This window comes from Drosophila gunungcola (assembly GCF_025200985.1).
Source record: "Drosophila gunungcola strain Sukarami chromosome 3L unlocalized genomic scaffold, Dgunungcola_SK_2 000002F, whole genome shotgun sequence".
Classification (NCBI taxonomy): Eukaryota; Metazoa; Arthropoda; class Insecta; order Diptera; family Drosophilidae; genus Drosophila; species Drosophila gunungcola.
The window spans coordinates 7,394,048-7,417,344 of NW_026453178.1; the positions used below are offsets into that span (position 1 = coordinate 7,394,048).

The window sequence follows — 23,297 nt, forward strand, 5'->3', positions numbered from 1 at the left end:
TCGCGCGAATAAAATATCGTCGATGGAAAGCGATTTCCAAAAAATCAAAGTGACCAACAATTTTTAAAAAACTGAAGAATGATTATATTTATATATTCTTTAAGTATATAGTTAATCGGAAGTGCCTCAAAAATATCTTCTAATATAATTTCAGCTGATATAACATTTAAAAAAAAAAATACGTTTCCAAAATGAAAGACCAGTTTGTTTTACACTTTCATTGAATTGGCTTTTGTTGTTAATGAAAATATACTTATACCTTTTAACAGTTTCAGGAATCAAAGACAATTAATCTTCTTAACTGACATTTACTTCATATACTTAGCAGCAATAAACATTTGCTGTGTCAAAATACAAAATTACTCTGCGTAAACCCTGACATAGTCTATAATCATGGCGCTCTGCCTGCCCCAAGTGGGTGCCCAAGCATCGCGGTGTTGCCAAAAAGACAGTGCGGCGCGGGGCTCCCTGTTTTTATAGGGCTTTACATCCTTTTCCAATATGCTATCATCAAAATTGAGAAATCCTCCCACTGTTACTCCAAATATGATAAAGCACTTCTCGTTGAAGAACGGCAATCCATCATACAGCTCTCCATAAACCTCCTCATCCACCATCAGGGTTATTTTATCCCTTTGCCAGATCATAGTGTAGTTGTGGAAACCATCGCCATAATGGGTCTTGCTCACTTTATCCTTGAGAAACTGAACGGCGTTTCCATGATGCCAAACAACTCCACCGCCATACAGATGACTCCCTGAAATGTCTTCTCCTTTTTTAGTGCGCAAAAAAGCGTTTCCTCGGGCGTAGGCAATTCCTGAAATTTGTAAATAGAGTTGGGATACAAAAACATTTTTTTAATTAGAGTACCTATCAACAATGTACGAGCCAATGTGTTAATCTTTTATTAACTATAATTCTAACGAAAAACTGTATTCCAATACCAGAATTTACTTATTCTTTTCTTATTAATTTAGACTTCAAATGATACTTACGCAACTGCTTGGCATAGTGGGTCTCCGCATAAGTGGAAACAGGTTGGAGCATCAAATCTTAAAATAACAAAGAAGCAAAATTAACCCACATAAAAATACATGTATTAGGAAAAATTTAAAACCTACTTACAGGGAAAAAGCCAATCCCCCTTGGGTAGCTTGGCTCGCACCACGATCTTGCCAAATTTAAAACTAAACGAGTCTCTGGTATGAATTTGAGCGGAGAAAACTGGGGGCTTGATGCTATAGAAGCTGCCCTGGGCAATATTGCACTCCTGATCCGGACTTTCTACGGCCGTACAGCGATCACCCAGCTTGAAACTGCCCTCGGTTACCTCACTTGCTACTATGGGAACTATGTGCAGTTCGCCCTCTTTTACAAAGGAGTTTCTAACGGCATCGTCGAAGGCCACAAGCTCCTCCTCCACGTGGTACATGCGCTGCCTAGAAACGCAATCATTTTAATTAGACATTACCTATGAATTTGCCAGATTTTGTATACCGAATATCGTGCTTCCAGGTACTCTTGTTCAGTTGTGCCTCCGAAAAGTTGTCCTCGAAGATGAGTTCACCCTGGCAGGCTCGGCGGCCATTGCTCACAATCGTTTGGGCGGGTTTGCAGCGTTTGGTTTGCTGTTGGGGAGCCAGGAATGCCTGACACTCACCCTCTCCCGAGGGAAAACTAATGCTCCGCGAGCTGAAATCCCTGGTGGTCAGTAACCGCTTGTTGAGGATCACCTTAGTTTCACTCTTCTCGAAGATTTCCTCATTAAACTGCACCAGCAATGAGATCTGCAGCTTGTCGTTGTTCTGGAGACTCATCTTTTGCCTGGAAACCCAGCTCCCATTAACTGCCTCCGTAATATAGTCCATTAGGGCCGGACAGGTGTCGTCTACTTGAAGCATGTAGAACACCCTCTGAATGCCAGGTTCATCTGGAAAGTTAAGAAGAGAAGATCTTACACATTATGTTTCTTAAAAGTGGTCTTTCATCCCAATGTATTTATACATTTTAATCTTGAGAGGCTATCATTTGTATGAGAGATTAATCCGATTTAACCATTATTTGCATAAAAATCTTATTGCTTTGCCATCATTTAAAAATTGTATTTTGTTTTAAAAGTTTCAATTTTATCAAAAATATTTAATTCAGTCCGTGTCAATATCAGGTATAATTAAAAAAAAACCAAAGTGCTATTTAAAAATGTAACTCGTTTGTTTTAAGGAATTACCCGTACGAGCTTTTTCCATATGACTAAGTTAACTAAAACATAATACCAATTAAGGTGTTAGAAATTCAAAGACAAATATGATTTATTCCTTACCTGGTATGGACACCTCGAATCCTTGTTCTTCTAGCATTTCAAAATCAATGCTAGGTATCTTAAAACCCAAAATAGCATAGCTTGAAATAAGCAATAACAAGCAAGAGAGCGTTTTGCAGCTCATGTCGCAGTTTTAATTACTCTTAATATATGTACTAACTAGAATCCGATTAACGTTCTATTCTTAGAAGCTCTGCGGTGAAACTGCAGCATCCGATTGAAAATCTTGATCTTGAAAGCTTGCCCGATTGAAGCTCCCCTTGATCGCATCTACGCTCATATCAAATTATTAAATGTACTTAAAAAAATATTTTCTGTAATAAAACTACATAATCACTTTTAAAAAATGAAAGATTCCGATAAAGGTAAGGAATAATTTTATAAAATAAACAGTTTATTCAATGTGTTAAAGAAAATCTAGAAAAAACATATGTATTAGCCTAAACCATTATTGTTTGTAACATTTTATTACAAAGACCATTTGTGTCGTTCAATAAAAATGGATTTTAATAAGTATGCAGGACCAATTGCGTTTAACAGTGTAAGACGAGCTTTTGTTATCGCATCAGCTGTTAAAAGCTTTCAATCGAAGGGGGATCCCTGAGATGAGCGTTGTTAAAACTAAGGTTTCGGGGTCTATTAGCAGCTTATAAAATGTTTAATTTCCAGAGAAGCCAGATCGCAGCCGGAGCTGATATGAATACGAATTTGCATTCGCCGAAACGCGATTGTCCGGGCCAACTAAAAGTAAACAAATAATAATCGCCCAGCACCAGCGGCAGAAACAGAAACAAAAACCGGTCTGCCAGTGAGATAGAGACACAGGCTGAGTCAGAAGCTTCGGATTCTTGGAGACAAGTGCTGAGATCGAGGACTTAGAATGCCAGGATTGTGCCTTGGAATAGTCCTTCTAATTGGTCTTGGATACATCAATTCCTACAAGATACCGGAGCCAAAGGTGGAGCTTCAAGAAAATGGATTCATCGTTTCCATTCCAGGTTAATAAGTGCTAGCTTATTATGCTTGTGTGTTCTGAAAAAAAAAAACAATTAATGCTCAAAAGTCAAGCTTTATTTTGTTTACCGTAAACTTGTCTAATAATTGTGGTTTCTTTTCTTTTTGTATATGTACTTAGACGAGGAAGGCGTTAGAGTGGTGGCATTTAATGTAAACCGCAATCGGAATTTCACATCTTTCATCAACGAGGGACAGTATAACGTGAGATTAACAGAGCCCCAGAACGGCCGATGGATTAGCAACTTTAGTTCGGGGCCTCTGAGGGCCCAAGACATCCTATATCTTTGGACGAGTGTGCAGCACGAGAAGGCCGTATACCAGTCTCTGGTGCAGCCCCTGACTGTCTGCAATCTAGCTGGAAACTATCGACCCCGAGGATGCTCACCCAATGATGAGGACTTTTCCGATGACAACCAACTGAGCACCGAACGGAGTGTTTCGGAATCTTCAGCTCCCTCCGTCTGTGAACCTTCTGAAACGCAGGTTTCACCACAAATTGGTGTTCCAATCTGCAAGGGAAAACTCCTGTTTGAAGAGACCTTCGATCAGCTAAATGAATCTTTATGGATTCACGATGTTCGTTTGCCCCTGGATTCTAAGGATGCGGAATTCGTCTTGTATGATGGAAAAGCTAAAGTTCAAGATGGCTCCCTTGTGATAGAGCCTCTTCTTTGGTCCAGCTATCGGCCTGACTTGTCCATAGCCAACTCCAGACTCGACCTTTCGGAGCGCTGCACGGGAACCCACAACCGACTCAAGGAGTGTGTGCTGCACTCGACGGGCAGTGGACCCAGTGGAATAATGCCACCCATTGTAACACCTCGTGTCAGCACCAAGGAAACCTTTGCCTTTCAATACGGACGTATTGAGATAAGGGCCAAGGTGCCGAAAGGAGATTGGATTGTACCTCTTCTGCTGCTGGAACCCTTGACAGAGTGGTATGGACAATCGGGCTACGAGTCCGGGCAACTGCGAGTGGCCTTGGCCAGGGGTAACTCCGTGCTCAGGATGCCCCGAGGAAAGCTGGTGGATGGTAGGTCGCTTTACGGTGGACCCGTACTCTCCACGGACTCTCATCAACGGGAGGATTTGTGGCTGAGTCAGCGGAGGAAATCCCATTTTGGCGATGACTTTCACACCTACAGCTTGGACTGGAGCAGTAATAGACTGCTGTTCTCGGTGGACGGGCAGATCTATGGGGAGATGATAAACGGATTTACGGAACTGGAACTGAATCCCAGATGGAAGCAGGGCGGTCCCATGGCCCCATTCGACAGGATGGTAAGTAAAAGAACATATATTATAAACCAATTTTATTTAAATCCCCTCCACATAGTTCTACATATCATTGGGTCTCTCTGTGGGCGGTTTTGGCGACTTTGTGGACAATCTGCGCACCTCCAGTTATGAAAAGCCTTGGGCCAATTACCATCCCCAAGCGAAGCTCCAGTTTCATCAGGCCCAAGAACAGTGGCTGCCAACGTGGAAGCAACCCTCTCTGAAGATCGATTACGTACGGGTCTTCGCAAACTGATAATCCATAGGTCTATGGATTAAATTTACATAAGAGTGTATTCATATAAATGTGCCAGGCAGAATCTTATCGCGAATAAAGCTCTGACAGAAACTCAGAAATCATGAGTGCTTCATTCTTTTAGAGAATCTAAATAGATGTAGGTAATGTGGACTACGAATGCCCAGCAGAGAACGATAAGTGCCCAATTTCTATAGCCGAATGATCAATATATAAAATGCAATTCAGGCCGACTTAGATGTCTTATTTTATGGCAAATTACACTCCGCTTATATATTTTACAACGAGCTAAAAGGTTTTGCCATTGTTCTTTTTTGAGCCATTGTTGCGGGAGTTCTGGGTCGATTTCTTCCGGCGCTTATCGGACGACCAGTCCACATCGTCCTCGTCGTCGGTGCCACCGGCGTTTCCGGCCGAGTGCAGGTGGGCGGAGGTGGCACCCTCTTTGGTGGCCAGGCGGCGGGAGGCGATTCGCGACGAAATCCGGCCCATGCCCATGCACTTCTCGAGGTGGGGAGCGAAGCGGGCGGCGGCCACCAGGCGATCACAGTTGGGACAGGTGCAGTCCATCGGCTTCTTGGCCGTCGAGATGCCGAATATGTCCAGGTTGGGCATCTCGCAGATGCGGTACGTCGAGTCCTCCGGCACTCCGTCCAAGGCGGCCAGGTTGCCCGACTTGCGCAGGTGATGTGTCTCGATGAAGATCCCGGCTACGGCATCATCGAGCAGTGTTTGGTACAGGTAGTTGGCCGCCTCGTCGAGATTCTTCGGCTCCTTGATCAGCTCCCGGAAGTTGTTTACTATGGAAGTGCTGGTTGTGGGAATCTGATTTCCCGATCCCTGGGCTCCCTGCGTTGTTGTTGTTGGCATGATGATTGCGTTTGCATTCGCTGACATAATAGTTGGTGCAAATGCAATATGAGGTGGTTACTTCCCGTCTGCTTTGGAAGATTTGTTTGGCATGCCGGTTGTTGTTGGTGAAATAAGTTAAAGTTGTGGAATTGTTTATTCTACACGGCTGTCTGCAAAATTTGAAAGTTGCCAGATGGGTGCGAGGTAACATCTGGGGAAACTAGTTCCAAAGAGCTTAGATTTCAATTTTTTGTAAAAAGTTTTGTATAAATGTCAAAATTCCCTTTAATTTCTTTCAATAATGGATTATAAAACTATTAGCTTAATAACTTTTCTTTTTGATAATAATTCCACAATGCAATTATGTATAATAATTTGAAATAAGCTAACTCTTCAAGGTACCGATCCTCTCACAAACAATTTATAATTTATTATAATTATTATATTTTATTATAATAATTATTATTATAATTTTATCCGCTGCCAATTTGAAATAAGGAACTAGTTCTGTTTCAGGTAAGCAAAATGTGGCAGCGCTGGCTTCACTGCGCTGTGTCCCCATCTGGTCACACTGAATCATGGCTTTGGGTCCGTAAATAAATTAAGATTAGCCAGTTTTTAAATAAAATGTTGCTTAATAAAAAAACACTCATGTACAAACAGCTAGTGGAAAAGCTGTACGACAAATGCCAGAGAATCCAGGCGGAAAATGAGCGTTGTGTAATGAGGTGGGTTGTTAAATCTGTGCTTTGTGGAAGGTAAACAAACATGTGCATTACTCATTTCTCAGGGTAAACGGAATCAAAAAGATAGTTAGACGGCGCAATCACGATGTAGAGCTGCTCAAAAGGCGACTGGACAAACACGGAGACAATTGGCGCTCAGTTCCAATGGTGGCACCTCACCCCAAAGGAAAAACGGAGCAGAAACGCCGGGGTCCCAAGCCCAAAAACAAACAGGACACGGACGGAACGGGAGTCCCCGGATCAGCACCTGGGTCCAATCCTCCCACGGCTCGTAAACCCCGAAAGCAACGCGCCAAGCAGCCACCGACCAATCTCAATCCAATCATCCCGCCTCCACATGCACAACCTCAACTGGGGACCTGAAATCTAGCGATTCTCTATTTTTCTATTTTTAAGAGTCAAGGCACATACATTTACTATTTTACTAAGAAAAATAAAAACAAAAAACTTGAAACATATACAGCAAAAATATTATTTAAAATGTTCTACTTTGATAATTTGTAGGCATTATAAAAATGGTCATATTTATTAAATTTTTGGTAAACGAACAAAGCAAAATAACTTTAACGACTTTAAATAAATGTATTTGGGATCTAGCCTTTAAAATATGGTTATCAAACATCTATAGTAATTCCTTGAAATAAGGACTTTTAATGACACTTCAATTTTGTCCTGTGTTATTTTTTATTTTGGTTCTTAGCATTTGTAGAACAATCAATGTAGAAACAAAGAAATCATTTAATGAAAAAAATCACATTACAATTGTAAGCTAACTGATATATAAAACCTGGAGAGATTCGTTAAAGTCCCTTTATATTTTAAGCAGTAGTTTAATAGCTAAACGGAGCTGACAAGAAATACTACACTTAGGCAGTTTTCAAAAGATTTTTTGTGAAAACCTTCTAGGTTACCTATCAGCTCCTTATTGTGAAGCATGCAACATCGAAGAATTATGATTCACTGGATTTAAACTTATTATATTTTGGATGTATACTTAATTGCTAAAACAGAGAAATTCAACGTGCAGGGCTTCGCTTGATCTATTCCGCCTGACGAAGGCGAGCCAGTCGCTGGGTGAGCTCGTCCTGCTCCTGGGACACGGCCGTCGAGGCTCCAACCGTCTGGCTTTGCACTCCGCTGGGTAGCTCCATGTTGAGCTCCAAGCCAGCCTCGTCGGCCACTTGCTGCAGCAGGTTGTCGACATCGCCCTGGGGCACAGAGGTGGTGACAGTGTCGGACATTGTGCCCTCCATCACGGAGCTCTGGACGTCAAGGTCCTCGAACTGCGACTCGAACTTCTCCATCAGAGAGGAGATCTTCTCCAGGTTCATGCCCTTCATGGCCGCGTCCATGGCCTTGACCACGCCGGCCATGGAGCCGGTGACCTTGCGGGTGGTGAGAGCGGACTGGACCCTGCTGGCCACCGCATCCACGCGGGCGCTCATCCGGAGGTAGTTAACCGCCTGGTTCTTCTGGCGAATGGCGTTCTCTGCGTGGATGCGGGCAACGTCCATGTTGCCCTTCTGGATCGCCTTCTTGGCCTTCACCTTCTCCAGCTTTTCCTCCTTCTCGCATTTCTTGGAGTTGCGCTCCAGCTCTTTTACAGCAAACTTTAGATTGAAAAGATGTTCTATGGAAGCAAGAAATAAAAAAAAAGAGGTGTGGGTGATTGCTAATTCTTTGTCTGGCGTCATCGCTCTACTCCACTTACTTTCCATATTACTCGTAGACATGTCGTTACCCAGCTTGATGGATTTATTATAGCGAATGAAGAACCGAAAGAGTTTCTGGCAGTTGGTTTGCAACCTGAGCAGGTGAATTTGATAAATTTACGTTGTTTTTATTGGTGAATCATTCGGTTTGTCAGAATTGGTGTGACCAGGCGTGGGGATTACCCACATAACAGCTGTCCCTCTGAATCTCGTGCTGTTAGGCGCTGAAATTTGTGCTGTTAAATTTTTAAATTTTACCGTTACTTCTTAAGTTCACTGTTAACCAAAAACATATAAAACATTTAGGTTACCTTACAGTTTAATCTGTTTATGTATGTTTTCTAAATAAAAACTAGGGTAGGTATGGTAGGTATTTTTGTATGGTTTAAATAGCATTAAACATCATTCATCATAATTTTGTGAGGTTCAAACTTATTTGAACTAGTTGCTACTTAGTTGAAGCTCGTCCTTAAGTCGCTCAAAATTGTTAAAATTGATGGTATTGTCCGCCCTTCTGGTATCCACGAAATAATTCTCACCGTGTCGGTCCGGGAATTTCCGAAATAGGTTTTGCTGTTTCCCATTCCGAATCAAGCTGATGAGTGAATGAGGTTGATTCTAAATTTCTAGAGGCAGCCAGCTGGGATCTGGCCCTCATACTATGCTTCACTGTACGACGCAACATCATAAAGATCACTTTTTAGAATGACTTCCTGATAGGTGAACAGCAAAACCAGAAAACTTCATATGCAGCCTTTTGTTATTACAAAATAATAGTGCTTTACAATAATGTTATATTTAAACTTTTCCTAAAAGCTTTGCTCTTAATATCGCATCAATTCAAATTTTTTTAAATTAATTTGAATGCAGATATTTAGCAACCATTTAACGAATTGGACAGATAAGTTTTTACAGTTTGTGTTATTATAATTACACTGCTAAGAAGGTAATACTACCGCACTTCCAGACATAAGTTCAGATTTTCGCCTTTTTTTCGCTTAGATAAGGACAGCTTATAGAACCTAATAGGAACAAAATGAATACCATTATTTTACTACTAACAGTTTCAAAAATTATCTAAACTACTGAATTGTTGTGGTTCTTCAGGGATAAAATGTACCTAAGCGGATTAAATTGAGTTTCCCTGATAGAGCTCATTTGGTCGTTTCGCTGAACCACAAAATGCGGAATGTACTGGAATTATTCACCCAAGTCCAGAGAACACCCTGCCGCCTATCAATAAAATATGAGTCTCAAACGCTTGCATTGGAACACAGAGGACAAAAGCAAAACGCATTTTATGTGCATTTCAAAAACAAAAGCCAAAACAAAGGGCCAAATCGGGCGAGCACACAAACACTCGAGCGTAGGATAGGGTTAAATCCGAAACAATGGGGCGCGGGGATGCATTGTTTTGACCAACTTTGTGCAGCACTCGACGCTTTCGAATACCCATACCAATCCCGACTGACCACCAGAATGTATTACATATTAAGTCTGATAACACGTTGCCGGCTTAAATTATAGGCCAGGCCTTTTATGGCCACAGCCACGCCCCCAAGTCCACCCGCCTAAAACTGAGAGTATACGTAAACTCCAATTTGCCTGGACTGGCACATATCCAAAGCTGCATATACATCCAGGTATCACAGTTTTTTATTGGTTCTGAAACTTTAAGGGGTGTGGGCTAAAATTTATAATATCTTGTTAAATTAATTTATATTCTGCATTTCAATCAATATCAATTTTATATCCTTGTGTTACATTTAAATTTATTTATCTTTTTATATTTTATCACAGCTTTGTTAGCAGCTAATACAGTACAGTTTTGTATATATTCACATATTTATGTGTTTTTATATATTCATCTATTTATGTGTAATTTTTAGCCGAAAATTAAACACTGTGTGCGGCTTATATTTTAAGAATATAACAAAGGCAAGTACGGGATTTCTAACACCTATAATTATAAGGTCCTTATCAGGTCTTTATATTAAAGTGTTCAGGTGTAAAATGCACTGGGTGGAGCAAGCAGCCACCCCTAAGCTTGTAGATTTAAATTCTACACAAATTACACAATTGACCGCCGAACAAGCCGCAAAACTTTGGCAAATTAACTGCGTCTGTGGCACAAACACATAAAAAAAGTTTGCACATAAATTCTGTAAATTATTATAAATATTGTTTGGACCACGCAAGTTGGTCAGCCCCGAAAATAAAACATAACCATTTGTGTACAATATAAAAAAGACATTGTTTGCGTGGGTTGTAAGCTGTGTTGCCTAGTGAAAATAAAAAGGAATTCTCTAAATCATTCCATTGTGCTTTTATGATTTAATAGATGGTATTGAATAGAAATAATTTAGTGAGCATGTTTATTTGAGCATTTTTTCAATGCTTGAAATATTTTCTTGCACCCACAAGAGCCATTAAATATTTCAACTAAGCCGGAAAGTTTGCCCATTAAAGACGTAAACTTGCTTTGCACCTTCAACAACTACTGACCCAAATCGATGTCAGCCCTCTCGAGGGGTTTGCATTAATTTGCAATAACTCTTCCATTTGCCTGTCATAATCGAAATCTAGCCGAACTGTCACTTGAGTGGAAATGCTTTGACATTATCATAACTGCATCAGATGTTCAATAATTTTTCCCCTTGCTTTTTTTCTTGCCGCCTGCACTCTTCAAATGGAAACTGCCATGAAGACACCTAGAGACCAAAGGCAAACAGTTGGATTTATTTCACCCATTTTATTTTTTCCAGACTGTGCTCCATCTTTTCCTGCTCTTTATCACGCGCCCAATTGAGCTCCGGGGAAAGGGCGGGCATTTAGCCATGCTATCCAGATCCCACAATCGGGCCCAGACAGTCCCGGACCCGCCCATTCTCAAGCCCACTGCCAAAGGCAACGCAGAGATTAAATCAGCGCAAAGTGCAAACACTGTGTCAAGTGTAGACCAAGCGAAAGAGCCCGGCCAAAGACACACGCCACCACCGCGCCATTGATATGGTCGTAGGGTCTTGGATAAAAACACACTCACTAAAATAAAACGGATAAATGTCAATCAAATTAACTGGCAATGCGATATGCAGCGATAGTGGAGCAGGTAAACCAAAGGGGAGTCCTTCCTTTTAAGGTACTCTTTTTTTTCTGGCAATAAATTAGTAGTAAAGGGGACTCTGCATTAAAGGGGATTCCGTATAATATCACTTTCAAAGTTACGATACGGGATAAATTTAATTGAAATTGTAAATAGGCGTTTACAAAAATAGATTTTAAAATTCTCAATTAATTTTTTTTTTTGTGTTGTGTTGTATACCCTATTTGCCAGGCTTACCCGGATTGTCCATCAACTATCAAGTGAGATTATACATCGACCGTTTGGATATAAGATACTAATGAAGGCAACGAATGTAACACGGAGAACGCGGGGCAAACATTAATTATAGAAGTTTTATTTACGTACAGTAAGTAAGCTTCCCTGTTTGTGCGGAACTAAAGGAAAACAAATGTGGAAAATACAGAGTAATTAAGTTGCATATCAGGGACTGAAAGGGAAAACTTTGCTAAATGTCTGTAAACAGAAAATGGGGCGAAAAAAACGCCTTCCCCTGCATAAGCATTTTCAACATTTTAAATGCTTTTTAAGGAAGTTGTTCACAGCCTGGGGCAACAATTTAAGGCGCATTAACTGCAGGCAACGGAAAACCATTTCAGATATTCCGATAATTACAAACAGACAGTGGAGAGTCAATAGTTTCCTGCCACTCCCCCCGCCCACTGTCAATCATCAATCGAGCTCTTCATCCGATGACATGACCCGCCACTGGCCACGCCCCCTGGCTAGCCATAAACCATTGATTGTGGGTCAAATTGCTTTGATGGGACAGTGAGTTCTGGGATTCTTGGCCCTGTGACCCCGGATGACAGGCAACAATCGGAGCGGCATCGTCATTATTGGCATAAGCCTAGGGTAATTGCTGGTCAGTGGTCATCAGACCGTAACAATACTTGGAACTAATCGTTCTATAAAAATTTATTTATATTAAACTTTTATGATAACATATACAAATTCCTGCTGAAACAATACCTTGCAAAGTTTAAATTGAGGATCTTGAAAATATTTTAATTTTCATGTTTGTATTTAAATTTGTATTTCGTAAGGTGATTTACTAATAATAGTACAAAGTACCATAAGCCAAGAGTCCAAAAACCAATTCGCCAATTCTTTGACAAATATATCATATTTATTAAATTTGCTAATATTAGTATACTCCTCTTTAAAAATGGGGTTCGATTGTTAATACAAAGGTTGAACTGCTTAAAAACATCGAAATAATATTTAATTAAAATTTTTAAAGTTCTAAACTATTTCCTTACTAATGAAATTCCGCATCAGCTTAATTTTCTTGTTCTATTCTCTCCCACAATAATTAATTCATTAGCTGCACTACCCAATTTTCGTTCTAATTTTTGGCTAACAAATCTGTCAAATGTGTGGGTGTCCTCGGCAATTAGTGGAAACCCTGCTGAGAAAACCGTCTAGGCTTAACACGGACGCCTAACTCCTCGTTTTCCGCCATCGCAAATGCATTGCACCCACGGGTGTTAGTGTTTCGAGGCAAAGTGGGTGGTTGGCCTGTCTGGGTTGTACCGACTGTTTTGGGGGTGCTGCACGGCACGACATAGTTCCATTAAACTTTCCACGATAACGCGCAAAACTTTGCGCCCAGCAAAACTCTCAGTAATTTGCAGGAAGTCGGGGCCTACCCAGTAGCAGAAACCGATGGAGAACCCATAAGTCAGGCCCCGCACTAATCAAGCTCTGCATATCGGGCCAAAGCAAGGCGAAGCGACTGCCCCACTGAGGCATTTATTAATAACGCGAACTTTAAATAACCCAGCGGAACTTAAGGCACGACTTGCCCGGAGAGCTGGTTCGAATTCTTAACTCCTGCCACGAGTTTTCTGCATGTCTCGCCTTGCCGCGGTGGCCTTATAATTGCGCATACGCCACGTTGTCGGCGTTGAATGCCCAGAGCCACGGGGTTCGAGCGCTTGTCTGGGCTTTTTTGGAATATCCGGGCTTGTATGCTTTTTTTCGGGCTTGCGGATGTCCTGATCGTATGGGGCTGGAAGGAACTGAAGTTAATTGTTAATATTTATGAGAGGTATTCCGATTTAGGTCTAGGGTACTGAACAAATTTTTCAATATATCATAAAAAGGCCTGTTGGTTGGGTTGAAAATATGCCAGGGTCGTTAGATAATTGATTTAAAATTTTTATTTAAAAAAATTATTTTGGTTATAATAAGCCGATGTTAAATAGATTTGAACTTTTGTTTTCTATGCTTGTTAGTGCTAGAGAACTGCCAAAAAGTAATAGCATAGTAAGTAAAGTATTTTAATAAGGAAAATCATATTAAGCAATTTAGGTTTTAATCGCTTACTAAAAGCAATTAAATTAAATTCTGTCTCCTACTTTAAACTAAATATCATATTTACATTGACAATGTATTTTTGTTGTATTCTAAAATGTTTACGTAGAAAACAATATGATAAAATGTTCTTAAAAGTAAAACAACATATATGTAAAGTCAAAACCTAAAACTTTATAGTCATAAAAACATTGCCCCTTTCAGAATATTCGAATAAGTGGTATCTCATTTCGGTATCGAAGAGTTTGTTTGGCCAACAACTGCAGTGAATATGCAGCTGTTTGTACTGGGTGTTTGTATTGTTATTATTATTTCGGCACATGTTGCCCAGACGCTCGAGAAGGCTAAAAAGCTGGCCTTTTTCGGACCAAGGGCCAACTTGGCTTGCCGGTACTATCAATCTTTCGCCATGTTTTTCATTGCTTTTTAGTTTGTTGTGTAATTTTTTTCCTTTTTGGTTTTCTGCCAAGCTGTTTTATCGTAAAATGGAATTTAGAATTTTGGTAGCACTTTGCGAGAGCTCCGGTTGCTTCAATTCGTGACTGGTTTGGGGTCTGATCCTTTGAGCGACTCCTGCGACAGCTTTGACCAGTTGATTGTCGTACCACCAAGGACCTGTAACCCTTTAACCCCTGACCCGCACCTCTTTCCCCGGACTTGGCTGGGTCATTTGCACTTGCCACCTGTGATCCCTGTCTGAAGTTGTTCCAATGTTGATATTTTGGCCAAAAACATTTCCCAAAAAAGTTCAACATGAAAATTGGCCAAAAAAAAATGCAGCAGGAGTAAAGCGACCAGACAAGCCACCAAAGGCAAAGCAGACAAAAAAAACGGGGGTAAAACTTGATAGAATCTTCCGACACTCCCCAATCCCCGCCGCCTTTGTCACACTTTTCCCTGCTTTCCCTGCTTTCATTGCTTTCCCGACTGAGTTAGCCAAGTTTGTCGGCTTGCAGCTGCATTACATGTGGTTGGAGCGGTGCGGAGCGGCATCGACAGCCGTTGCAAGCTCTTGTTTGTTATACTTGGCGAAAGTTTGCCAGCAGATGAGGGCGGTAAGTGATGGGGCTTAGCAGGGACTTGCGGTCAGGATATCTGGGCCGCACTTTTACAGACTGTTGCATGCGCTGCAACTGCAAAATGCAAAAAACCTTGTTGCATAATTAAATCCTCCCTTACGACTTGTTTTCAAAACAGGAATGTCTAATACAAATTCATTTTAACATGAATATCGACATTGGTACTTTAACATTTCAACTTTAATTTTTCTTTGATTAATCTTACAAAATAACGGTAAGCTATCAAGAAAAAAGTATTTCCAAACAATAATTATAACGATGATAAAACAGTAAGAATTTTATTTGATAATATTCTTTAATAAAAAAGTAGTAAGTGCTCAATTGGAAATATTTATGTATACGTAAAAAATATACTTTTATTTGTGTGTACTTATCTTTTAAAAAACCAACATATACATAAATAATTTCAATTTCCATTAAAAGTTAGTTAGTCAATTATTACCAAACACAGCCTAGCTTTGACCAATCAATTATTTGTTTTAAAATTTTAAGCTCTGTTAAAGTGCAAAACGATCCGCCCAAGATCAGGCTCTAGCTTTGCCTTTATCGGTTGTCCGAAATGGCCTAAACAACTTGAATATGCAATTTTCTTCGACTGGCAACTTTTTGTAGCCTCATAGTCACTCCGCAAACTTTTCTAATAACCTAAGATACTTGCAAACAGAAAAGCCGAGGCGACTTCGGGGTTCAGAGAGAGGCTTACAGAATAATATGTGCCAATAGAAAAATTGTAGGGTAAAAACAAAAAGTCGGAGCAGGGCCAAATATGCCGTCGATGTTGAGGCATATCAAATTGACGCGTATTTCAAAAACTTTCAAGGAAAGAGTAGCATTAAATTTGCAAAAGTAAATTTGCAGAGCGAGTTAGTCGGAGAGTGAGCAAGTGCATACGTGATATATTATTTCACATTAAGCGCAAATTGAAAAGCTCAATGAAATAAAAACAAGAAAAGAACAATTCCGAAGTGAAATAAAGAAGGAGAAATATTTCGCCAGCACAGGCAAAAGTGTGTGAATGAGTAGGGGCTGCGTAAGTTTAACTGCCCCTCCCACTGCCCATCCCCTACAGTAACGACTAACTATAAACTGAGATATATCTGTGGAAGGATAGAATATTGAATGGGTTACTGTGTTAGTTTATTTGCGCTGTAGAAATTTATGAATCAATTTTTTATTGCGCGCTCATAAAAATTCAAATAAATAAATTTGTGCGCAAGCAGTTTTTGTAGTAGTTGTTGTTTTTTTTTAATGCAATTTGGCGATGTGCACTGAAATTGCTGGCAGTAAAATAAATGGCAAATTGATTGATTGAGCGCTTGATTGATGGCGCTGCGTTTTCGACGCCTAATGAGCAAACCATTTTCTGCTCTGAAAAGTGTGCCATAAATATTACAGTTGGTTAATAATTTATCACATTTACATTGGTTGAATATTGACGCGTGTTTCGCACGGTCAATCACGCTTTATTTACTGTGAAAATCTATTTTTTTTATTAGTTCATGAAATTTAAATGACAATTCACAGACTTCTTACTTCGTTCGAAAATAGCTTTTTATAAAGCAAAAATATGATTTTACTAGTCGAAACGAAAGGTACAAATTAAATATATGTATATTATTATATCCAAACATCAATATTTAATATAAATTTGTCATTATTTGAAAGTAAAAAGTAATGTTTCTTTTAAATTTTATTTTCTATTGACAACTTTGCTTAGTTTAATCTGTTATGATAATTTAATTTTTATACATTTTTACTTCTAATGAACATAAATGGAATACGTAGTAAACATCTTTAATATTAAGCATCTTTCTGTGACAATTCGTCAAGCTGACAAATAAAACGATTTGAAATACCTAACTATTGTGGGCAACTTTTAAATTTAAGGATTGATCTACAATTTGAAAGCCACTCAACTTGTCCGTAATGCTTGCCACGAGTCTCCTAACTTCCGGACCCACCAAAAACAACTTTCTGCAGCGCCCCGCGGCTCTGCCTCTAATATGTCCGAAAGTTGCAACCAATTTCGAACTGCAAGGTGGTACTCACTCACATCGCTGGCTGATGCCTAATGGCCGTGATAATGCCATGACAACTGTGCGAGCAACGGAGGATTTCAGAAAGTTCTGCAGTCTTAAATGGGGGGAGTGTCGAATTCGAAGCCACCAAACTATGCCAAATTACTCAACAACGTTGCATCACCTGCGTGGATGTGGATGTGAATGTCACTCCTTCACTGAACGCGGCGTAGAAATTTGGAGCACAGGCAGCAGGAAAAAGGAGGAGCTGGCTCAATTAGTTCGGACTTCCGGACAGCAATTAGGAAATGGTGAGTACTCATATTAATGGCAGCTGGATTCAACAGGAGGAGTTCCTGAAGTTGGTGAATGCTCTGGGTATTAACCTCGCCATTATTATTGCAATTGAATAAATCAAGAAATTGATAACAAATTTACATAAATATTCAAAATCAAACAGATTTCTTAAAAATATGTGCTTTGCTTTCTCTATGGCAAATAAAATCAAGTTTAGTGAAACACAAAGATAACTAAGATACTTTTTGTCCTACCCCAGCCTAAATTGTGTGGTTTCTCAAACCCAAAAATACTTTTCTTGTTTTAGCCGCATCAAATTTAAAGTTACTAAATAAATTACAAAATGATGTACAAATCATCGCGACACTGTTATTTTTAAGTCAAATAAACGTAGTTAAAGTAGTTTTGCCAGTTAGATGACCACCGTTATTAAAAAACGCAGTACTTTTTTCGGCCAAATATTCAAAAGTATACATACATTCACTTTTCTGTCAAATTAATGCGATTCGAAAAAGTTCCAAAAACAATATTAATGGACATAAGAACAGCGAGAGGTATTCGTTCGAAAAAGTGGCAGATAGAAGAACAATCAGCAAGCTGGCAATTCTATTCGGAGCCTCCAATGACGCAAAGATCGAACCGGAGTGAGTTTTATTGAGGTCTTTTAAACGAGGTTCTACTTTACGATTCCAGGATAATTCCACGTTGGTGGAGCGGCGGAGTGGCGGCGGCTATCGCACAGTGTTTTACGGCACCTTTGGACTTGATCGAGTCGCGAATGGTGAGCATCAAAAAGGATAGGAGTATGGCTTCCAGTCTGCGACACGCCATCAAGACTTATGGTAATAAGGGGGCTCAACGAATCTGAAATCTTAAATCTAAACATCGACTATAGTATTTGTTTCCTGTTTTAAATACGACAAATTCCTTTTAAGGTTTCTTTTCACTGTACGACGGTCTATGTGCCCAGTTGCTCAGACAGCTGACATACACATCCCTTCGTTTTCACCTGTACGAATTGGGCAAGGAACAGATGGACGATCCATTCGACTGGCTGGACAAGGTGCTCGTCGCTGGAGTGGCGGGATGTGTGGCGGGGGTGGTGGGCATACCCACGGAGTTGGTCAACACCCGGATGCAGGTCAACCGCGCTCTGCCCAGTGAAAAGCGGTGGAACTACCGACACGTATTCCACGGACTGTACCGGGTAACCAGGGACGAAGGCTGGAAGGCGCTCTACAGGGGATCTTTCCTCTCTTTGGTTCGGTCGGGCTTCATTACAATCGGCCAGGTTGCAGCCTACGATCAGGTAAAAATCATTTAAATAAAGGTTTTTAAATAATTTTTCTATTTTAAAAAATAGAGCCAAAAAAAATGGTGTCCTTCTTTTTGGCAGTCAATAATGTAGAACTATTTTAAAGGCTTAAAAGCTATTTGGTTTGGTTTTCTTTAATAAGGAAAATAATTAATGTATTTAAGTTATTTATCAATAATCCCTTTTTACAGGCCAAGGAAATCTACATGGAATTTTTAAAACTCAAGCACGACAACACCATTTTGCACCTGATTAGTTCCACAACGGCTGCTTGTATCTGCGTCCCAATCATCAAACCCATAGAGAACTTGAGGACCCTCAAGATGGTGAACTCGAGAGGATTGTTAAGTATCTATGCCTATATGTTGCGCTTCGGGCCACGAGGATATTTTCGCGGCATGGTGCCCTGCCTCCTGCGAATGGTGCCCAATACGATCATTACGTTTTTGAGTTTCGAGCAAATTCGTGTTCAATTTGGATACTATCAAATCGAAGAAAATAAAGGCTAGCACGTACGACGAAGAAGTTGTACATTCGTTTTTAAGATCTAGATGCAAAATTGTGGAACATAAATGAGGAACAAATTATTAAGTATTAAACGGACTGTTTTTATATTATTTTTTTAAATGTATAGTAAGGGATGCAAAACAAGACTATTTGGCAGACCAATTTTTCATTTATTTTTCAATTTCTAATTCATACATATAATCAAAGACCGACTTCATAATTTTGTCCCTTTAATTTTATAAAATATTGCAAAATAACAAACAGCTTACGTAATTACGATTTAGTGTTAAGTCGTATTTCTTTAATTATCCAGTCAAGTTTGTTATCAAAATTTAACATAGCCAAGTGTCAACATCACTGAGCTCTGAGATCCAGAGACAACTCAAACAATTTTACCCCAACCCACATACTCAAACCTTTGACCTCAATGGCATCCTGTCCACTGGTCAAATAATTGGTCACTTCTTGACTCCTGGCCTCGTACTAGTGTTTATTTGCAAAACAAAATCGCTCAAATAAACGGTGCATGCATTCCATAAAGCATTCAATTCCACATTGATTGCACATACACGAAGCGCCCCGCAAAACCTACACCAAAAACGGGTCAACAGTGCGTATGCGTTATATTTAATAATGCAATACGATGCGAGCTTGCCACTAACAAAGCGGCTGCATAAATACAACCTATGCAAATGATTTTAATGGCAAACAAAATTTGCAGCCCGAGCCACTAATAACCTGCCAAGCAACACGGAAAACAACGAATCCACAACCTTAGACCCCTCAGCCTTGTCTTCCGCCAGTGGGGCACAACTCATCGTCGATGCAATCGCAATTCAGTCATAAACCTAGCCCCAAGCATTTATGCAAATCGTGAGAGTCCCGTTGTAAGTGTTTATTTGGGCCAACTGATGAGTCATGGCTAAACACTCGCAAAAAAATTGGCTACCTTTTACGCAAATTTATGAAGAGCCTTTTAATTTATAGATTATAGCTTTTTGATGTTACTATCGGAAAAATTTGTAAAAATAGAGATTAAATGTTTACTTAGATTGTGCCTTAATTTTTAAAAACAAAAGAAAAATATTTACAAATGAAAATGCGCAAAAGTAAATTTTCTTATCCTTATAACATTCCTTGATGTTGATGTATATAACGAAAGATTATTAAGTAGATCACAATAATAAGCAACATTTTTTTTACTGAAGGGGGAATGAAAAGGAGGGGTATACATAAATACTAAGGTTGTTCAGCTCTAATTCAGTTTCATTGCGTCGCATTATTCTTATTTTTGCGCGTTCCTGTCGTCCTAAAATTGCCTACTTACAAATTCAATTTCCACAATGATTGCAATCACGATTAAAGGGTAGCCGAGAGTGTGTGCGTGTGTAGTAATAGCCAGAGTGTCCTCCATATGTTCAGCGACAACCCACCCAACAACGCCGTCCATACGTGCAACATTTACCGACTTTTACGTGACACGACACCCACACAAATGGCGCTGGAAGGATGTATGCCACGATGGTGGACTCCGCCATCGCTGTCCTGGCATTGTTGCTCATACGCCTAGTTGTCATCGTGGCGTCGGCATCCAAACTAGAACTACACACACAGCACGTGCTGGCATTTAGCCCCAACTTTGCTGGCACAACTGCGTCCTTCTTGTCAAGGAGTTGGACAAATTAATGTTCATTAGTCACGTTGCGAGTTGTAATCAATTTATAATGCGACCAGTTGTGGTTGATGTTTCGCTCATCGGAAGAAAAAGGTTCTTTGGGTCAATGATCTGGCGAACACAATATGTTCACAGAGCTCTGTTTCTAGAAAGCTGATTTTTTATTTTCATTTCTTTATATTAAAGTGAGAACAACTTTTTATATATTTTTGTTTATAGTAAAAAAAACTTATTAAACATTTCACGGGGCTATTTTTGTTTTCCGGGTGCGCAGTACTCTCCGCATAAGCGAAACCCTACCTAATTCCTAATTCCCGTTAACTTTATCCCCTCCCAGGGAGCATATTCCGAAGTGAAGCCTCAACTGTTCGTACAATACAAATAGCAGAGTGGTGGCCGGTGCCTTTCGCACCATCGCTGGGACTAATCCTCGGTAGGGTCCGATGAGGCCGAATCGCATCATGTACCTGGTCGCGTGGAAGGTGCTGCGAAATTCGCCGGGTCTAGAGTTCATCAGTAAGGTCTTCACCACGTCCAAGGGATGGGTGATTGCAGACGAAATGATCGACGTTGCCAGCGAAGTCAGAAAATGCAGAGGTATACCGTCTTTTACAGAAGTATTTCTTCGCACTTCCGTTTTGATCTTGAAAGAAAGGAGATACAAATTTGTTTAAATATTGCTTGACTTTGGATCGGAATTAATAAAGGAGATATTCAAGATCAAGACTTACAATGTCGTATAAAGCAATTTGACTGCAAGTTCCCAGAGCTGCCTTTAGGACTGCTACCGATCCACCTTTGTAGAGAGCCATCCAGCCCTCCTCCTTGGGTATGCGAACGAGGCCATCAAAGACGTGCTTATAGCTGGAATCGAGGTGAAAGAAACCCTAAGATTGATGGCGATTGTTCGGAAGTCAGTTAAAAATACTTGCGTCGCTCGTCCGGCTGGCTCTTTACATCGGTCTGCATCCGGACATTAAGCAGGTCGGTGGGTATTCCACACACCGATCCACAAACACCAGCCGCGCAGCCCAGGATAATTTTACCAAGATATGAATTATCCTCTACAAGTTGCATATTCTTGCCAGCCTCATAGACAACGAAGCGGATGTTGATGCAGGTCATCTGTCGCAGAATGGCAGCCGAAAAGCCATCGTAGAAGCCCAGGAAACCTGCAATCGAGAAATTCAAGTAAATGCAAAAATAAATGTACTGATCCGTATAAGAGTTCTTGAGGATCATCAAAAGCCGATTTAAAAATAGATATCTCAAGAAAGGAAATATATATATATAAACTTCTTTCTGATATAACATTATTGTTTTTATTGGGTTTATAAACTTGTTTTATTTACTAGAGACTATAGTACTTCGCTTGGATCGGTCTTTGTGTAATTTGATATAGAAATAACAAATTGCCATATTTCTGGTGCTAATGCTAAAAGTTGTTTTAAACTAGGGAACCTTTTGGAATCGTTTAAATTACCATGTGGAATCTTTTTCCAACCACTTACCCCTCATCTTGTAAATGTTGGTCACTGTTGCTAGAATAGTACACTTTTTCTTCTGTATCTGCATGTGAGTTTTCACGATGTCTATTGGGGCCACCGCGAAGGCCACACAGACGGAGGAGAAGCCGCCGAACCACCAACGCGGCAAGCGTCCTTCTGGCAAATCCACGCACTCATCAATGATATGGTCATCCAAGACCGTCATTCCTTCAGATGATTGTGCTACCTCTTTGCAACGAGCATTCGGACTCTCGTCGCTCTTGATTTAGCTATCTTTTGATTGGGAGGGGAAGGCCTATGAGTTTTCTTACCTTCACTAACAATTTAGGAAAAATGTTTTTGTAACTGTCAGATACCGGAAGAGATTAAAATGTGTTATAGCTTGCATCTCTTTGTTCATAAATTGATTAGAAATCACCCGTTTGGATTTTTATCAGACATCCTCTAGCTTATTTATTGTCATAATATGCAATTCGGCACTGATTGGTATCTAAATATATTTTATGAAATAACAATTTGACAGTATTACGAACGCCTGGCTTGTAGTTTGCAGTCTATAAATACTTTCACTATTAGTAGATGTACTAATGTAAACATTTATATCTTGTGTTAGCTTTTTCTTACAAAACGAATTCTCCGTTTGGACCTCTTGTAAAGAGCGAAACTTCAGTATCTGCTGCCCGTTGATAGGAAACATCAACTCCGTACTCAACTTTTACCTTCAATGTATTTTACCAGCGACCAGGGAAAACTCACCAGCTACCTTGCACCACCCATCACCCACCGTCCATCCAAGGACAGTGGCAGCTTATAAATCTAAACAAGCTCAGTTGCCCAGTTGCATAAGTTTACAGTTACGATTCCGGCACACCCGATCCTCGGCAAGTTGCAGACCCCGTTGCGGCCCGCTGCATTCCAGTGGGTCTCCAACTACATTCTACATGGGAAACTTTTCGCTCGCGCGGTTTGGTCCTGCCCACACTTTTACGCCTCTGCCCCGGGCACGTATCTCTGTTCATCCGCCCATCCACCCAAACACCCATCGACCCATCAGCCCATCCACCCATCCGCCCCCTTTTTTGCACACCTGCCCAATCACCTGTGTTGGGAGCAACACTGACGCCCTCGAAATGGTTTCACCGCTCGCTGTCCCGATGACATAATAAACGAGGTTACCAGCAGCGAACTTGCTCCTCTACTTTGTCCTGCTCGAAGTTTTCTCTTCCACATCGAGAATATACCCTTTTCGAGGGTCCTGTGATTTTATTTAGAAGTAA

The 23,297-nt window shown here is 40.3% G+C and overlaps 8 protein-coding genes across 10 annotated transcripts; 4 read left to right on the top strand and 4 right to left on the bottom strand.

Moving 5' to 3' along the window:
- Positions 1–292: 292 nt before the first annotated feature.
- On the bottom strand, positions 293–2,537 carry LOC128257264 (gram-negative bacteria-binding protein 2). Its single transcript, XM_052988209.1, has 5 exons — positions 2,321–2,537; positions 1,498–1,930; positions 1,126–1,439; positions 996–1,052; positions 293–817 (listed from the first exon to the last, which is right to left on the bottom strand). Exons 1-5 carry the CDS (start codon positions 2,442–2,444, stop codon positions 360–362), a joined length of 1,386 nt encoding a protein of 461 aa, XP_052844169.1. The 5' UTR covers positions 2,445–2,537; the 3' UTR covers positions 293–359.
- Positions 2,538–2,927: 390 nt separating this feature from the next.
- Positions 2,928–5,005, top strand: LOC128257262 (gram-negative bacteria-binding protein 1). Its single transcript, XM_052988208.1, has 3 exons — positions 2,928–3,318; positions 3,456–4,618; positions 4,674–5,005. Exons 1-3 carry the CDS (start codon positions 3,201–3,203, stop codon positions 4,869–4,871), a joined length of 1,479 nt encoding a protein of 492 aa, XP_052844168.1. The 5' UTR covers positions 2,928–3,200; the 3' UTR covers positions 4,872–5,005.
- An 84-nt stretch (positions 5,006–5,089) lies between these two features.
- LOC128257265 (SAGA-associated factor 11 homolog) lies at positions 5,090–5,949 on the bottom strand. Its single transcript, XM_052988210.1, is given in 2 exon segments — positions 5,090–5,790; positions 5,792–5,949. Coding segments are annotated over 2 exon segments (774 nt in total). The 5' UTR covers positions 5,935–5,949; the 3' UTR covers positions 5,090–5,159.
- Positions 5,950–6,283: 334 nt separating this feature from the next.
- LOC128257615 (TCF3 fusion partner homolog) lies at positions 6,284–6,927 on the top strand. The gene is made up of 2 exons (XM_052988689.1): positions 6,284–6,451; positions 6,514–6,927. The coding sequence occupies exons 1-2, from the start codon at positions 6,351–6,353 to the stop codon at positions 6,830–6,832; spliced, it is 420 nt and encodes a 139-aa protein (XP_052844649.1). The 5' UTR covers positions 6,284–6,350; the 3' UTR covers positions 6,833–6,927.
- Positions 6,928–7,419: 492 nt separating this feature from the next.
- LOC128257614 (charged multivesicular body protein 1b) lies at positions 7,420–8,355 on the bottom strand. The gene is made up of 2 exons (XM_052988688.1): positions 8,181–8,355; positions 7,420–8,099 (listed from the first exon to the last, which is right to left on the bottom strand). The coding sequence occupies exons 1-2, from the start codon at positions 8,200–8,202 to the stop codon at positions 7,510–7,512; spliced, it is 612 nt and encodes a 203-aa protein (XP_052844648.1). The 5' UTR covers positions 8,203–8,355; the 3' UTR covers positions 7,420–7,509.
- An 8,196-nt stretch (positions 8,356–16,551) lies between these two features.
- Positions 16,552–17,580, top strand: LOC128257313 (uncharacterized). Its single transcript, XM_052988272.1, has 2 exons — positions 16,552–17,029; positions 17,275–17,580. Exons 1-2 carry the CDS (start codon positions 16,627–16,629, stop codon positions 17,277–17,279), a joined length of 408 nt encoding a protein of 135 aa, XP_052844232.1. The 5' UTR covers positions 16,552–16,626; the 3' UTR covers positions 17,280–17,580.
- Positions 17,581–17,649: 69 nt separating this feature from the next.
- LOC128257312 (mitochondrial dicarboxylate carrier) lies at positions 17,650–18,839 on the top strand. Its single transcript, XM_052988270.1, has 4 exons — positions 17,650–17,659; positions 17,709–17,796; positions 17,951–18,324; positions 18,522–18,839. Exons 3-4 carry the CDS (start codon positions 18,049–18,051, stop codon positions 18,837–18,839), a joined length of 594 nt encoding a protein of 197 aa, XP_052844230.1. The 5' UTR covers positions 17,650–17,659; positions 17,709–17,796; positions 17,951–18,048.
- Positions 18,840–20,660: 1,821 nt separating this feature from the next.
- LOC128257266 (mitochondrial dicarboxylate carrier) lies at positions 20,661–22,575 on the bottom strand. Of its 3 annotated transcripts, XM_052988212.1 has the most exons (5): positions 22,439–22,575; positions 22,024–22,365; positions 21,441–21,684; positions 21,244–21,376; positions 20,662–21,155 (listed from the first exon to the last, which is right to left on the bottom strand). In XM_052988212.1, the coding sequence occupies exons 2-5, from the start codon at positions 22,223–22,225 to the stop codon at positions 20,820–20,822; spliced, it is 915 nt and encodes a 304-aa protein (XP_052844172.1). In that variant the 5' UTR covers positions 22,226–22,365; positions 22,439–22,575; the 3' UTR covers positions 20,662–20,819. The 3 variants fall into 3 exon arrangements, 2 of the variants coding, with proteins under 2 accessions (XP_052844171.1, XP_052844172.1); XM_052988211.1 differs by having other exon boundaries at positions 20,661–21,155; positions 22,024–22,568; XR_008267848.1 differs by having other exon boundaries at positions 21,014–21,155; positions 21,445–21,684; positions 22,024–22,569.
- Positions 22,576–23,297: the final 722 nt, after the last annotated feature.

Excerpts from the sequence above, each read along its gene's own strand:
- LOC128257312 (XM_052988270.1), top strand. The coding sequence starts at position 18,049 with ATGGACGATCCATTCGACTGGCTGGACAAGGTGCTCGTCGCTGGAGTG. Across the intron at positions 18,325-18,521 it reads AGGTTGCAGCCTACGATCAG|GCCAAGGAAATCTACATGGA; the intron begins GTAAAAATCATT and ends CCCTTTTTACAG.
- LOC128257615 (XM_052988689.1), top strand. The coding sequence starts at position 6,351 with ATGTTGCTTAATAAAAAAACACTCATGTACAAACAGCTAGTGGAAAAG. Across the intron at positions 6,452-6,513 it reads AATGAGCGTTGTGTAATGAG|GGTAAACGGAATCAAAAAGA; the intron begins GTGGGTTGTTAA and ends CTCATTTCTCAG.
- LOC128257264 (XM_052988209.1), bottom strand. The coding sequence starts at position 2,444 with ATGAGCTGCAAAACGCTCTCTTGCTTGTTATTGCTTATTTCAAGCTAT. Across the intron at positions 1,931-2,320 it reads ATTCGAGGTGTCCATACCAG|ATGAACCTGGCATTCAGAGG; the intron begins GTAAGGAATAAA and ends TTAACTTTCCAG. Across the intron at positions 1,053-1,125 it reads GGGGGATTGGCTTTTTCCCT|ATTTGATGCTCCAACCTGTT; the intron begins GTAAGTAGGTTT and ends TGTTATTTTAAG.
- LOC128257313 (XM_052988272.1), top strand. The coding sequence starts at position 16,627 with ATGCTTGCCACGAGTCTCCTAACTTCCGGACCCACCAAAAACAACTTT.
- LOC128257262 (XM_052988208.1), top strand. The coding sequence starts at position 3,201 with ATGCCAGGATTGTGCCTTGGAATAGTCCTTCTAATTGGTCTTGGATAC. Across the intron at positions 3,319-3,455 it reads ATTCATCGTTTCCATTCCAG|ACGAGGAAGGCGTTAGAGTG; the intron begins GTTAATAAGTGC and ends ATATGTACTTAG. Across the intron at positions 4,619-4,673 it reads TGGCCCCATTCGACAGGATG|TTCTACATATCATTGGGTCT; the intron begins GTAAGTAAAAGA and ends CCCTCCACATAG.
- LOC128257266 (XM_052988211.1), bottom strand. The coding sequence starts at position 22,225 with ATGACGGTCTTGGATGACCATATCATTGATGAGTGCGTGGATTTGCCA. Across the intron at positions 21,685-22,023 it reads CAACATTTACAAGATGAGGG|GTTTCCTGGGCTTCTACGAT; the intron begins GTAAGTGGTTGG and ends TCTCGATTGCAG. Across the intron at positions 21,156-21,243 it reads AAATTGCTTTATACGACATT|ATCAAAACGGAAGTGCGAAG; the intron begins GTAAGTCTTGAT and ends CTTTCTTTCAAG.
- LOC128257614 (XM_052988688.1), bottom strand. The coding sequence starts at position 8,202 with ATGTCTACGAGTAATATGGAAA. Across the intron at positions 8,100-8,180 it reads GTCTACGAGTAATATGGAAA|AACATCTTTTCAATCTAAAG; the intron begins GTAAGTGGAGTA and ends TTGCTTCCATAG.